This window comes from Oratosquilla oratoria, chromosome 15, assembly GCF_046742065.1.
Source record: "Oratosquilla oratoria isolate Oo_2021 chromosome 15, ASM4674206v1, whole genome shotgun sequence".
NCBI lineage: Eukaryota > Metazoa > Arthropoda > Malacostraca > Stomatopoda > Squillidae > Oratosquilla > Oratosquilla oratoria.
This window is the reverse complement of record NC_134791.1, coordinates 44,647,625-44,661,156: the sequence shown is the minus strand read 5'-3', so window position 1 is coordinate 44,661,156 and position 13,532 is coordinate 44,647,625. Positions and strand designations below refer to the sequence as shown.

The 13,532-nt window shown below is 38.8% G+C and overlaps 1 protein-coding gene across 8 annotated transcripts in view; it reads left to right on the top strand.

Moving 5' to 3' along the window:
• The window catches only part of LOC143033424 (uncharacterized), a 344,834-nt gene that overhangs the window by 254,610 nt on the left and 76,692 nt on the right, over positions 1-13,532 (top strand). For 7 of the 8 annotated variants that reach the window (XM_076198849.1, XM_076198845.1, XM_076198850.1 and 4 more), the window contains 2 exons: positions 3,499-4,124; positions 7,455-7,633. In XM_076198849.1, coding sequence (XP_076054964.1) covers positions 3,499-4,124; positions 7,455-7,633 — 805 coding nt within the window. The remainder of the gene's footprint in view (positions 1-3,498; positions 4,125-7,454; positions 7,634-13,532) is intronic. The other variant, XM_076198847.1, reaches the window with a different exon arrangement.

Sequence of the window (13,532 nt, the reverse complement as noted above, 5' to 3'; positions counted from 1 at the left end):
TTGGTCTTATTAGTGTAACTAATATTTTTTTGATCATTTCCTAATCCAAGTAGTCAAATGCCACTTTCATTGACCATTGACCTTAATAGGTTGAAGGTTTCTCCGACAATTTTATTGATATGTTTGTCTGGTGTCATGTCTTTGCTGATTATTACTCCAAGGTCTCTTTCAGAGTTCACTTTTTTTACTTCTTCACCAATTTTATAATTTCTTGATATTCTATTTTTACTTTTTCCAAACTCCATTATACTACACTTCTTGATATTGAAGTTCACTTCCCACTTTTGAGTCCATTTCCAGATTTTGTCCAGGTATAACTGTAATGATTCACAATCCTCATCTGTTCTTACTTTCTTTAGTATTTTTTGCATCATCTGCGAAGAAATTCATATAACACTTTAATCCCTCATCTATGTCATTTATATATATGGCAAACATGATTGGAGCCAGTACCAAACCTTGCGGGACACCACTTATCATTTCTTCCCAATTCGAGTATTTGTCTCTAATTACTACCCTCATTTTTCTCCCAGTTAGGAAGTCTTCCATCCATTCCAATAATTTCCCTCTTATACCACCTATCAATTCTGTTTTCCTTATTAGTTTCTTGTGTGGTACCTTATCAAAAGCTTTTTGTAGGTCTAGAAAGGCACAGTCTGCCCATCCATCCCTTTCTTGTATTATATCTATTAGTCTTGAATAGAAGTAGATCAGGTTTGTTGTATGTGATCTTCCTTGTCTAAATCCAGATTGATTTGGATTCAGTACAGTTTTTTCTTCCAGATGTTTAATCAATCTTTTTTTGATAACTTTTTCACATATTTTTGCTATTGTGCTTGTTAGGGGGACTGGTCTGTAGTTGGTTGGATCTTCCTTGTTTCCTCCTATATATATTGGTACAATATTTGCATTTTTCCAGTCCTGTGGTACCTTTCCTTCTTTGAGGGAGTATTTAATTATATTGTATATTTTGTCCGTCAACCCCTCTAAGCATTCTTTCAGTATCCAATTTGCAATTCCATCTGGACCATGTGATTTTCTGACATCAAGGTTTTTTTATTTAGTCGCTGATTTCCTTCTGTGTTACAGTTATTTCCTTCATTGGGGGGATTTCTGTCTCTGTTCCCTCACAATTAGGTGAATTTTTAATTGTGAATACCAATTTGAAATTATTGCTCATAACTTCAGCCATTTCTGCTTCTTCTGTATATTCATAATTTCCCTGGTGCAGCTTTTCCATTTCTTGTATATTTTTTAGTTTACCATTTACATACCTGTGAAATAGTTTAGGTTGTCCCTTGAACTTTTCTATTATGTCTCTCTCATAGTTTCTCTTTTCATCTGTGTATTTTTACATAATCATTTCTTAGTTTGATGTATATTTGCCATTTACTCTTTTTTTTTCTTTTTTTTTTCTTTTTTCCATCTTTTCCAAGCTTTCTCTTTTATCCTTAGCCTTGCTATATATTTTGTTGTACCAGCTTTTTATGTATATTTTCTTGCTTTTGTTGTGGTATGTATTTGTTCACTCCTTCATTATAGATTTCTTTTAGTATATTCCATTTCTCTTCCATCCTTGTTTCTTCATTTAAGAATTTTTCCCAGTTTGCATTACAAGGATTTTTTGAGTTTCTCAGAATTTGTTTTGTTGTACATTAGTCTTCCGTTTCTATGTTTCTCATTTCTTCTTTAAGTCCATTTGCTCTTTTAGTTTGAATTTTATTAGTACATGGTCACTCTTTCCTATTGGTGATTTGAAATCAATTCTGTCCACAATTTCAGGTTCTGATGTCTCCATGGTTCCTCATTGTTACTCTATCTGGTATTTTCTTTTATCCACAGAGTCATTGTGTATTCAATGGTCATATCGAGTAGTATGTTTCCCCAGAGGTCTTCTCCACCCTTCACTGTCATTTCTTCCCAATATGTTTCTTTTGAATTAAAATCACCCATAATTACTATATTTCCTCTTTCTTTCAGTATATTAGTTAATATTTTGTATCTTCCAACAGTTTGGAATGATTGCTTTTCTGTGTATACATTTGGGAGTGGAGTGGGTGGGGATGAAATGGGTGGAAGTGGAATTAGACCTTTTGAATTTGGCTATCTTGTAAGGGGGGAAAAGCCCTTGGTATGTGTGTGTGTGTGTGTGTGTGTGTGTATATATATATTTATATATAATATATATATATATATATATATGTATGTATGTATTGCTACACACTGAATGGTCCCCAGTTCATAGATTTTCATCTCATGAACCATATTTCAATTCCTTGTAAACAATCAAAACAGGAGCTTGAAAGAAGCATATTCAAAAACTGTTGTGCAAACTTATGAAATTGAACACAAAAACAAAGGTTATATACTAGGTGTAGTCTCAGTAGGCGAATTTCCATGCACTTACTAAATAGTGCTATCAAAGACCACATGCAATATTACCATAAACGTATTGTCAACTGGGAGGACATGGTTAAAAACACACTAATTGCTACCAGTAGCGACCTGTGAAGACTTTTAGAAGCTGTTGTAAAAGAAAATAAAACACTATTATTTATATTCAGTCTAACATGATTTCAAGCAACTGCTTATTCAACAACATAGGGTACCAATAAATGCTTTATTATTATTGCTCTCTTTAGTTTTGGGCTGCATGTCCAATTAGCCCACTGCAGGAGCTATCTTAAAAGTCTGCAAAGGGTGCAGCTTTTAAGCAATTAAACAAAAATATGAGGGACCATATAGATGTACATATATGAGGGGACCATACTACTGACATATATTCCAGTCTTGGGCAGATAAGGGTTTTGATGATGATTTTTTTTTTTTTTTTCATCATCTCCTCATCCATATAGTGAAGTGCCATTTGGATCTTCTGCAATAGTCCATGTCTCTCCCACAATCCTGCTGATATGTCTGTCAGGTGATAGATTCTTTTATCAACACCCAAATCTTTCTCCTCATTTGATTTTGTAATGGGCTCACTTTCTAACGAACAGTTTAAGGATGGTCTTTTGCAACTTCACCCATTTCCAGTAATTTGCATATTTTGGTATTGAACACCATGCAAAAATAGTGTCTAGATATTTTTATAATAGTCTACTGGCCTCCTAATTTTTTCTGCATTTGTGTGTGAGTGTATGTATTACTGGTTCTTGGAATATAGAACTTGAAGTAACATTACAAAATAATTTAAGGTTGGGTTTGATCAATTGGAGCACGAGGTTGATCCCATGAGCATAACTTTTATCCTGGCCTTAATGCATTTGGGCTTTTTTGTAATACCATAAAGTAATGATTACTTTTCATAATTAATCAATCCATTGCCCCTGGTGTCTTGCAGAAGATCCACATCCTTCATGTAACTGACAACAACCTCCATAACAGGATAACAACTTGAATGGATTTGATTAATTATTAAAGAGCATCCTAAGCTCATTTTTATTTGATTATGTACAATGTTAATTTTTTAAATTAACTTGGGTTTTTTTATTGCAGGTTGGGTGACGACCACAGCGGGTACGACCGATCTAGTCATTTCTTTGATGTTCGAAATGCGCGGGATGATGGCCCAATGTACAATAGTATCCAGGGGCCAGGACCCTCCATGGTACCCACACTTCGTCGCAGCAATCCAGAGTGGGATTTCAATGTGGGAAGAGGAAGGATGCGACCGTATAATCCCCGGGGACCGTACCAGTCAGAATATCATTGGAGCAGTAGCAAATATAGGTATAACACCCACCAAGACCCATACGATGCACAGGAGAAGGTAACTAGACGACCCCCAGTACCCCCTGGTCCTACTTCGCCACAGCCTGTACGAGGCCCAGGTAGACCCTCACGGTTAAATCGGAAGCCAGGAGGGAGCCAGTCTGGTTCTGATTCTGAATCTGATGTTAGCAGTAGTAGCAGCACTTCACCCACAAGCAGCAGATCTCGAGACTCCTCCACATCACCATCACGATCACCCAGACGGCTAACAAACAGTGGGCCAAGTAGTTTGGTGTCTGGGCAGCAGCAGCAGCAACAACAAGAGACTCCTTCAAATAATATCACATCACCATCAGGGGAAAAAAGACCTTTGGCAATCTGTGTACGCAACTTTCCACCATGGTCCACTGGTAAGGAACAATACACTACTTTTTTCCAATTCCATTATACAGTGAGTCCTCGTTATACGGTACATATGTTCTTGAAAACCTTACCGCAAATTGAAATTACCATATACCGAACCCAAGTTTCGACTTATGGCAGACGTACCTTCTCCCTGCTCTTTACTCTTTAAAATATCTAATTTTACCTCCAAAACATGAGCAGATACCGTATCTGAATTTTTCTAACTGTAAATAGAATTGAGGGTAGTAATTACCAAATACCATAACTGAATTTACTGGATAAAGAATTACTGTATAAGGAGGACTTACTGTACTACATTTCTTGATGTTGAAGTTCACTTCCCTCTTTCGACTCCATTCCCAGACTTTATCCAGGTCTTTCTGTAGGGATTCAGTCCTCCTCTCTATTTACTTTCTTTAATAGTTTTGCATCATCTGGAAAGAAGTTTCCTTAACATTCCACACCTTCATCCATGCCATTTATATATATATGGCAAACATTATCAGAGTCAATACAGAACCTTGTGGGACTCCACTTATCATTTCTTCCCAGGTTAATGTTTTGTCTCTACATACCACCCTCATTTTTCTCCTGTTCAAGAAATCTTCCATCTATTTCAATAGCTTTCCTTGTACACCACCTATTATTTAAATTTTTCTTGGTATCTTATTATGTGGTACTTTATCAAATGCTATTTGTAGATCTAGGAAAGCACAATCTGCTCATCTGCCCCTTTCTTGCATTATTTCTATTAGCCCCAAGTAAAAGCAAATCACGTTAGTGGCACATGATCTTCCGTGTCTAAATCAAAATTGTTATGGATTCAGATTATTATTTTCTTCCAGATGTTTAATCTATCTATTTTTGATAACTTTCTCACATATGTTTGCCCAGTTATATCTTACAGGAAGGGGAGCTATGCTCATGGTGTCCCATCTCTATCTCGCCATATCTAATTTGCTCTTAAATTCTTGTATTGTTTTTGTACACACTATTGTTTCATCTAGTATGTTCCATACATCCACCACTGTTAGGAAAGCTGTTCTTTTTCTGGTCTCTTCTGTAACTGACCTTTTTGAGCTTCTTTCCATGTCCTCTTGTGTTTCTCTTATCCCAATTTAGCAAGTCTCCTCTATCAAGAACTTCTATACCTATCATAATCCTGTAGATGGTCAAGTCACCTCTTTCTCTTTGTTCTAGAGTTGGTAATTCTAGTTTTGACACTGTCTTCATATGACAGTTTAGATAGTGTTGGGGCCAACTTCGCAGTTGCTCTCTGGATTCTCAATTTTCTTTATATTCTTTTTAGTACTGGGTGACCATAGTGTCACTGCATACTCCAGTTTTGGCCTTATAAGTGTGACTAGCATTTTCTTTACCATTTCTTCATCCAAGTAAAAGCCACTTTTATTGATCTTAGCAAGTTGTAGGTTTCTCTGGTTTTATTTGTTTGTCAGAGGACATATCCCTTGATGATTACTCCCAGGTCTTTTTTAGATCCCACTTTTGTGTCTGTGTATTTACCTAGTTGTATCACACAGGAAAGGGAGCTGTGTGTAGTGACCTGTCTTTGTATCTCTCAGCATCTAGTTTGTTCTTAAATTCTTGTATGGCTTTTTCACACACATGCCATTCTGTAAATGCCCCAATAGATCTCCTCTTTCTCTTCTTTATTCTAGGGTTGGTAGTTCCAGTTTGGACAATCTTTGTTCATATGTCAACTTTAAAAGTGTTGGTGCCATCTTTGTCATTGCTCTTTGTATTCTTTCTAATTTCTTTATATTCTTTTTAGTCCATAGTGTCACAGTGTACTCCAATCTTGGTCTTATCAGTCTGACTAATATTTTTTTTTACCAGTACTTTTGCCAAGTAATTAAAAGCCATCTATATTGATCTTAGTAAATTGTAGGTTTCTCTGACTATTTTGTGTATATGCTTGGCTGGGGACATATCTTTGTTAATAATTACTCCTAGGTCCTTTTCGGAGCTAACTTTCTCTGCTTCCTTTGTACCGTTTTTATATTGTCCTGATCTTCTTCTTTCCTCTCTCTCTCTCTCTCTCTCTCTCTCTCTCTCTCTCTCTCTCTCTCTCTCTCTCTCTCTCTCTCTCTCTCTCTCTCTCTCTCTCTCTCTCTCTCTCTCTCTCTCTCTCTCTCTCTCTCTCTCTCTCTCTCTCTCTCTCTCTCTCTCTCTCTCCTCTCTCTCTCCTCTCTCTCTCTCTCTCTCTCTCTCTCTCTCTCTCCTCTCTCTCCTCTCTCTCTCTCCCTTTTCTCTATCTCTCTCTCTCTCTCTCTCTCCTCTCTCTCTCTCTCCTCTCTCTCTCTCTCTGTCTCCCTTTCCTCTCTCTCTCTCTCTCTCTCTCTCCTCTCTCTCTCTCTCTCTCTCCTCTCTCTCTCTCTCTCTCTCTCTCTCTCTCTCTCTCTCTCTCTCTCTCTCTCTCTCTCTCTCTCTCTCTCAAACTATTATACTACATTTCTTGATGTTGAAGTTCACTTCCCATTTTTTGCTCCATTCCCAGACTTTTCCAGGTCTCTCTGTAGTGATTCAGTCTTTTTCTGTACTTGCTCTCTTTAGTAGTTTTGCATTGTCGGCAGAGAAGTTCATATAACATTCTACACTTTCATCCATGTCATTTATATAGCAAACATTATCAGAGCTAATATAGAACTTTGTGGGACTCCAGTTATTATTTCTTCCAAAGTTGATTTTTTTTTTATCTCTAAGTACCAGCCTCCTCTCCCCCCCCTCTCTCTCTCTCTCTCTCTCTTTTCCTCCTCCTCCTCCCCTCCTCCCCCTCCTGTGCAAGAAATCTTCCATTCATTTCAATAATTTTCCTTGTACACCTCTTGTTGTTTTGAGTTTTCTTAATAGCTTTTTGTGTGGTACTTTATCAGATGCCTTTTGTAAATCCAGGAAGCACAATCTGCCCATCCATCTCTTTCTTGCATTATATCTTGAATAAAAACAGGTCAAGTTTGTTGCACATAATCTTCCTTGCCTAAAACAAAGTTGCTTTGGATTCAGTATATTTTCTTCCAGATGATGTTCAGTCCATCTACTTTTGATAACTTTTCACATTCTAGCTATTGTGTGTATGTTTTTCTGTTGTTGGAATGAGTAAATATTTATATAAACTTTTTCATCAGCAGATACACAGTTATGATGATCTTGCTTTTTATTGATTTTGTCATGAATATATTGTTTTTAAATGGTGCTACCAATTGAATAACCTTGTGTAGGTAAAGAAGAAAAAAAATTATATTGAAAATAAGGTTTACTTTTTTATGTGTGTTGTCATTTTGTTGCAAGTTTGACTCGATTGATTCTTTTCACAGAAACCTCACTCAAGGAAGGACTTTACCATGATTACAAGAAGCATGGTAAGGTGACCACAGTACGTGTCATTGGAACAGGAAGTGACCGTTATGCTGTTGTGTGCTTTAAAAAACCAGAAGATGCAGAGAAAGCACTAGATGCATCACAAGACAAACATTTTTTTGGAGTCAAGATTCAGGTTGGTGTTACATTATATACATATACCAAGGACTTTTTCTCCATTATAAGGGAGGTAGCCAAAGTCAAAAGGCATAAATCCACTCCCACACAATTCATCCCCACATACTTCACTCCCATTCACCACCCCTCCCACTGTCTTTTCTACATTAGATAGGATAGAAAATTGTATATTTCATTATCTGTAAACTTGTGAAGGCAGAGGTTGCATTTGTATTTCAGTCTCTGCCTGCATATTCCCCCTTTCTCACGTCCCCTTGCTTGTAAGGGGTATTGACTGGATTGAATCATGCAATCAGTATTTCTAAGATTTATTGACATCCTTGATGTAACTGCACCATCCACTTTGCACATTCTTATCCCATCATTTAAACATAGTGTCACTCCTTCCCTCCCTCTCCCCTTCATTATTCCTGACACCCACTGCTTTCAAACTCAAATTTGGCATCCATAAGTACACATAGGAGAGGGTGGTGGATTGAAGGGTGGTAGATAGGGCGTTAATGGATTATATACTTGTAAGCAAGAGAAGAGAAGAGAAGGAAGAGTTTTGGCTGTACATGTTTTAAAGGGAGAGAGTTGGGGAATATCAGAATTTTTTGGTGGAAGGTAATTTGAGAGTGGAGAATAGATAAAGAGGAAAAGGACAGAAGGTAGGGAGGTGATTAGAGTGAACTGCATAAATAAGAAGCTGAGAGAAGAGTAGTAGGGAGTGAAGGATAGGTGCAGATGAGAAGAAAAGGTAAAAGGTGCAGATGGAGAGATGATGATGGAAGAAACGGGAGTAAGAGAAAGATGGGCAGAATATTTTAGGGAGAGGACAGAAGATAGGGGTGAATGGAGAAAGGTTGTGTATGGATGATGCTGTGATACATAAGGGGGAGTGGGTGGGGGGGTGAGGAAGTATGTATGAGAAATAATTTGATGCAGCCCGAGGGACGGAGAGGGGGGGGTCACCGAATTAATGAAGTGACCTTGCTGTGGATGTGCTGTGTTTTGCGACACTGCTTCTGACCCAGGGCAATGGACAGGATGCAGGGATGACCCATCATCCAGGAGGTGCCAAGATGAGAGGGAGGGAGAAGGTTGGAGGGGAGTGGAATATGTAGGGGATGGAATGGGTGGGAGTGGTTTCTATGCCTTTTTCCTTCTGGCTACCCCCCATGTAAAGGGGAAAAGAGCCTTTGGTATATGTATGTATGTATGCTAAATGTGAAAGAGGATAGGAAGGGAAAGGTAGTTACAGTGGGGACCTCTAAGATAATGAGTGATGAATGAGGAAAATGGAGGAGAAATAAGGAAAGATGAGGTGAAAGTTATTAAAATGAGAGCAAGTAATGCACCTGGGTTAGATGGGTGTCATGTGGAGTGTAAAAAAAAGGAGGTACAATGGTGGACTGCCTGGTGAGGTTGTTTAATTTTTGTCTAAAAGAGGGGAGAGTACTAGAAGAATGGAGGAGTGTTTGTGTAGTTTCACTTTTCAAGGGAAAAGGGGATAAGTATGAGTATACTAGTTTCAGAGGCATCAGTTTGTAGAGTGTAGTTGGGAAGGCATATGGGAGGGTTTTGATTGAGAGGATTAGGAGAGGAATAGAGGGATTATTATTGATGAACAGTGTGATTTTAGGACAGGTAGGGGTTGCATGGATCAGATTTTTGTGGTAAGACAGATTACAAAGGGTTACAAAGGTGGAGCATACCGACAGGAGACCTTTTGATCCATATCTAGGTCGGATGGAAAAAAAATAATTAATAAAATAATAAATAAAAACTATAATAATGTAAATAAATAAAATACATAAATAAATGCATAGGTATAGTTAAATAATAAACAAACAGGTAAATAGTAAATAATAATAAATTGACATATAACTAATAATAAATGAAAATCAGACAGGCAAAAGATAAAACAAAAACAAATAATATAAGATAAATTATAATCATTACAGCATCTTACTTATGTATTTATCTAAATGATTCTTAACCCCTTCCATACGGTGCCGCACACGTAGGCGTCATGGACTTAGATCTCGGTGGCAGCAACCAATGCCAGCCGTACGACGTGTCGTAATAATACTCGCATCATAAAATATAGTCACCGCTTATATCGATCGTTCTCTCTTCACCCGTGAATTTTGATAACCATAGAAAATGCGATTACAAAAGAATTAGAAAGAATGTCATTATGGAGGGGCAACTACAATAAATATAATCAAGACGCCGATATGGCAGCCTCGCGAATACACTCGCTCCCCATGACGCCTACGTGTGCGGCACCGTATGGAAGGGGTTAAAGCTTCGAACTGAACTACATTGCACTACCTGTGCAGGAAGTTTATTCCATTCATTAACTACACGGTTGGCAAAGTTGTTTCTACCCACTTCCAAATTGAATCTATTTCCGGACAGTTTGAGACCATTGTTTCTTGTCTGATTCTCATTCAATGTGAAAATTTTGTCACTTTTGATGTTGTCAATTCCCTTTAAAATCTTAAAGACCTGTATCAAGTCACCTCTGAGTCTATGCTTTTTTAGGGAAAACAGATTCATGTGTTTTAGTCGATTTTCGTATGATTTTATTTTTGATATTTGGAATCAGTTTTGTGGCTCGCCGTTGTACTTTTCCCAGAAAGCTTTAGGAGAATGTAAGGATGTTTGGATGTTTTTTGGACCTTTATGAATTTGTAAAAGGCTTATGATAGGGTAGACAGGAAGGGACAGTGGGAGGTATTGCAGATACACAGGATAGGAGGAAAGCTGTTAAGAGCAGTTGAGAAATTTTGTGAGAGTAGTAGAATCTGTTTGAGAATTAGAAATTGGGGTGGTGTGAGAGGTAAATGCAAGGGTAATGGGCTGGGGATAGGTAATAGTTAAAGAAAATGGAGAAAATTGGGAGATAAGCCAGTTATTGTTGGCTGATGACACTGCACTTGTAGGAGGATCAGAGGAGTGATTGGAAGTTAGTGACAGAATTTGGGAAGGTGTACAAAAGAAGGAAGTTGAAGATAAATGTGGGTAAAAGTAAGATGGTGAGATGTACAAGGGGAGAATGTTGCAGGAAATTGGAAGTGATTATTAAGAGAGAAACTGGAGGAAGTGATTGGCATTAGATACTTAGGTGTGAATGTGGCAGGAAAGGGGGAGTGGAGGTGGAGGTAGAATATAAATTGAGAGAAGCAAGTAAATGCCTTGGATAATTAAAAAGTGTAATGAGAAATAGATGTTTGGGAATGGAGTGATTGTGCCAACAGGACTGTATGGGGACAGATACATGGAACATAAGAGAGGAAAAGTATGGTAGAGGTTACTAGGTTGGATAGAGTGAGAAATGAGGTGAAGAGTAGAGTGGGGGTGGAAAGGGAGATGGGAGATAGGGTTGATGAAAGAGTATTGGGATGGTTTGGACACACAGAAAGATTAGTAAAAAGTGTGGAAGGCAGAAGTGGAAAGAGTGAACATGAGGGGTGACCAAGGATGAGATGGCTGGATGGGGTAAAAGGGGCATTGGGAAAGAGGGAAATGTCTGTTAAGGAAGGTTGGGAGAAGACAGAAGATAGGGGTGAATGGAGAATGTGTATGGGTAATGCTGTGATGCATGGAAGGGAGTGGGTAGGGGAGGGGGGTGAGAAAGTATGTGTGAATGATGTTTTGGGGGGGACATGAGAGGGGGTTGTCACCAATTCAATGAAGTGGCCTTGCTGTGGATGTGGTGTGTCTTGTTACATTGCTTCTGACTCAGGGCAGTGGATGAGATGCAGGTATGATCCATGAGGAGCCAAGATAAGAGGGAGGGAGGGGGGTGAATGAGAGTGGATTTTATGCCCCTCTCTCTATTATTATTTATTTATTTATTTTTCTACTTTCCTTTTTAGATTGAAAAAGCCATTGTATGTACCAAGCTTTCATGACAGCACATTATAGGCATGCAAATTCAATTTTGAAGAATTAAATGTGAATAGACTTTGATTGTTCCATAGTTTTCATTTAGAAAGAATAGTACAACAGCTTCAAACATTAGGAACAGGTGTTGGTCCTGTGCAGGTTTGCCTTAGGGTCAGGAGCATTGAGGAATGGATGTACAGTTAATTCTGGTGAATATGACTGGATAGGTATCTCAGCATCATGCTTGCAGAAGATGCATGTTAAATTAGCACCCAAGAGAAAGGTTGTCATGGCAGCAAAGTAGGGTGCACCTGTATCTTCAGTGTACCTACCCCGAGTACCAATTTGCCTAGTCTCGTGTTAGTATGTCTTTGCTGTAAGGGATGTTATAATGGCACTTCCCACTATGATTGGAGGTGTGTATATAAAATCTATCTACATACCAAAATGCCTTTTTGGGGATGGAATGGGTGGGAGTGGATTTTATGACTTTGTTTTTTGGCTACCCCCCTTATAAGGGGGAAAGAAGCCTTTGGTATATGTATGTACATAACAAAAAGCTTCTTCCCCCCTTATAAGGGAGGTAGCCAGTCAAGGTATGCACTTACCCTCCACCCATCCGATACCAATTTGTTTCCCTTTCTAAGAAAATCTCATGGCTCCTGTGGATGAAGGACCATTCCTGTTTCCTGACCACTGCCTGGGTCAGAAACAGTGCAGCAAGACAAAGCACCCACACAGCAGGGGCCAACAGTCAAAACTGTTCTGTCAATACTATTTTATCATTTACATTGTTACCCTCTCTCCATGTCCCCTCACAAGTAAATAGAGAAAATGAAGAGAAGCCACTTCTGGTCATCTCAAGTTGTTATCCATTTACAACCATTTTCCACACACACCTATCTCTTGCCCTTCCCCTTCCCTGCTCAACAGACATTACTCTTTTATCCAAGGACCCTTTTATACCCTCCATCCATCCCATTCTCAGTAATCCCCTGAAATTCACTCCATTTACCTCTGTTTTGCACACTTTATGCTAGTCTGTCTTCTCTTGTTCTTTTCATATGACCATCCTATCCCACTGTTCTTTGATTAACCCTATCTGCCAGCTTCCTTTCCAACCCCACTTTCTTCCTCTCCTCATTTCTCACTCCGTCCATGTAACCTCCACCATACTTCTCAAACACATTTAAATTGATTTTTTCTGTCTGTTACATTCCAAGTCTCTGTACCATACAGTGTTATGGGCACAATCACCACTTCATCATGTCTATCTTGTGTCCATCCATAGATGCCTATTTCTCATGACATTTTTCATTTCCAAAAGATGTTAACTTGCTTCCTTCTTGATACAGTTTAACCCCCTCCCCCCACTGCATTCCCTGCTATGTGTAAAGGTAAATACTTGAAAAACTATAATTTTCCCCTTGCCTTTCTTTCTTAAGACTTTCCTCCAACTCATTGCCACCCTCACCCCTTGTACATCTTGTCACCTTACTTTTACACACATTAATCTTATCCTATCACACACCTTCCTGAACTCTATCACTTGCTCCTTAGTGAACTACCTCCTCTAACCCAGCCACAAGTCATCAGCAAACAACTGCCTTACCTTTCACTTGTGTCCACCCTCACTAACCATATCCAGTCCTCTGCCCATCACTCTTGCATATACCTTCTGTACCACCTCATCCATGTACACTTTGTTTCTTCCCTCCTCCCTCCCCTACTCTCTCCCCTCCCCTTTCCTTCATATCTTTTATGATTCATCTTCCTCTTTCTGTCCGTCTCTCCTCCCTCTTCTTCCCTCTACTTTTCGACCCACCTTCCTCTCTTCTCCCAATCCCTTCCATAAGTCCCTCTATTTCATCATCCCATCCACCTAGTCTTCCTCTTTCATCATCTCCCCCACCTCCCTTCTCTGTGTCTTATATCTCATCCTAGTTTATAATCCTCCTTCCCCACTCTGCGAAACTAGGTGGTAAAGAGTTTATTGCTAACTGATGATATTGATTTAA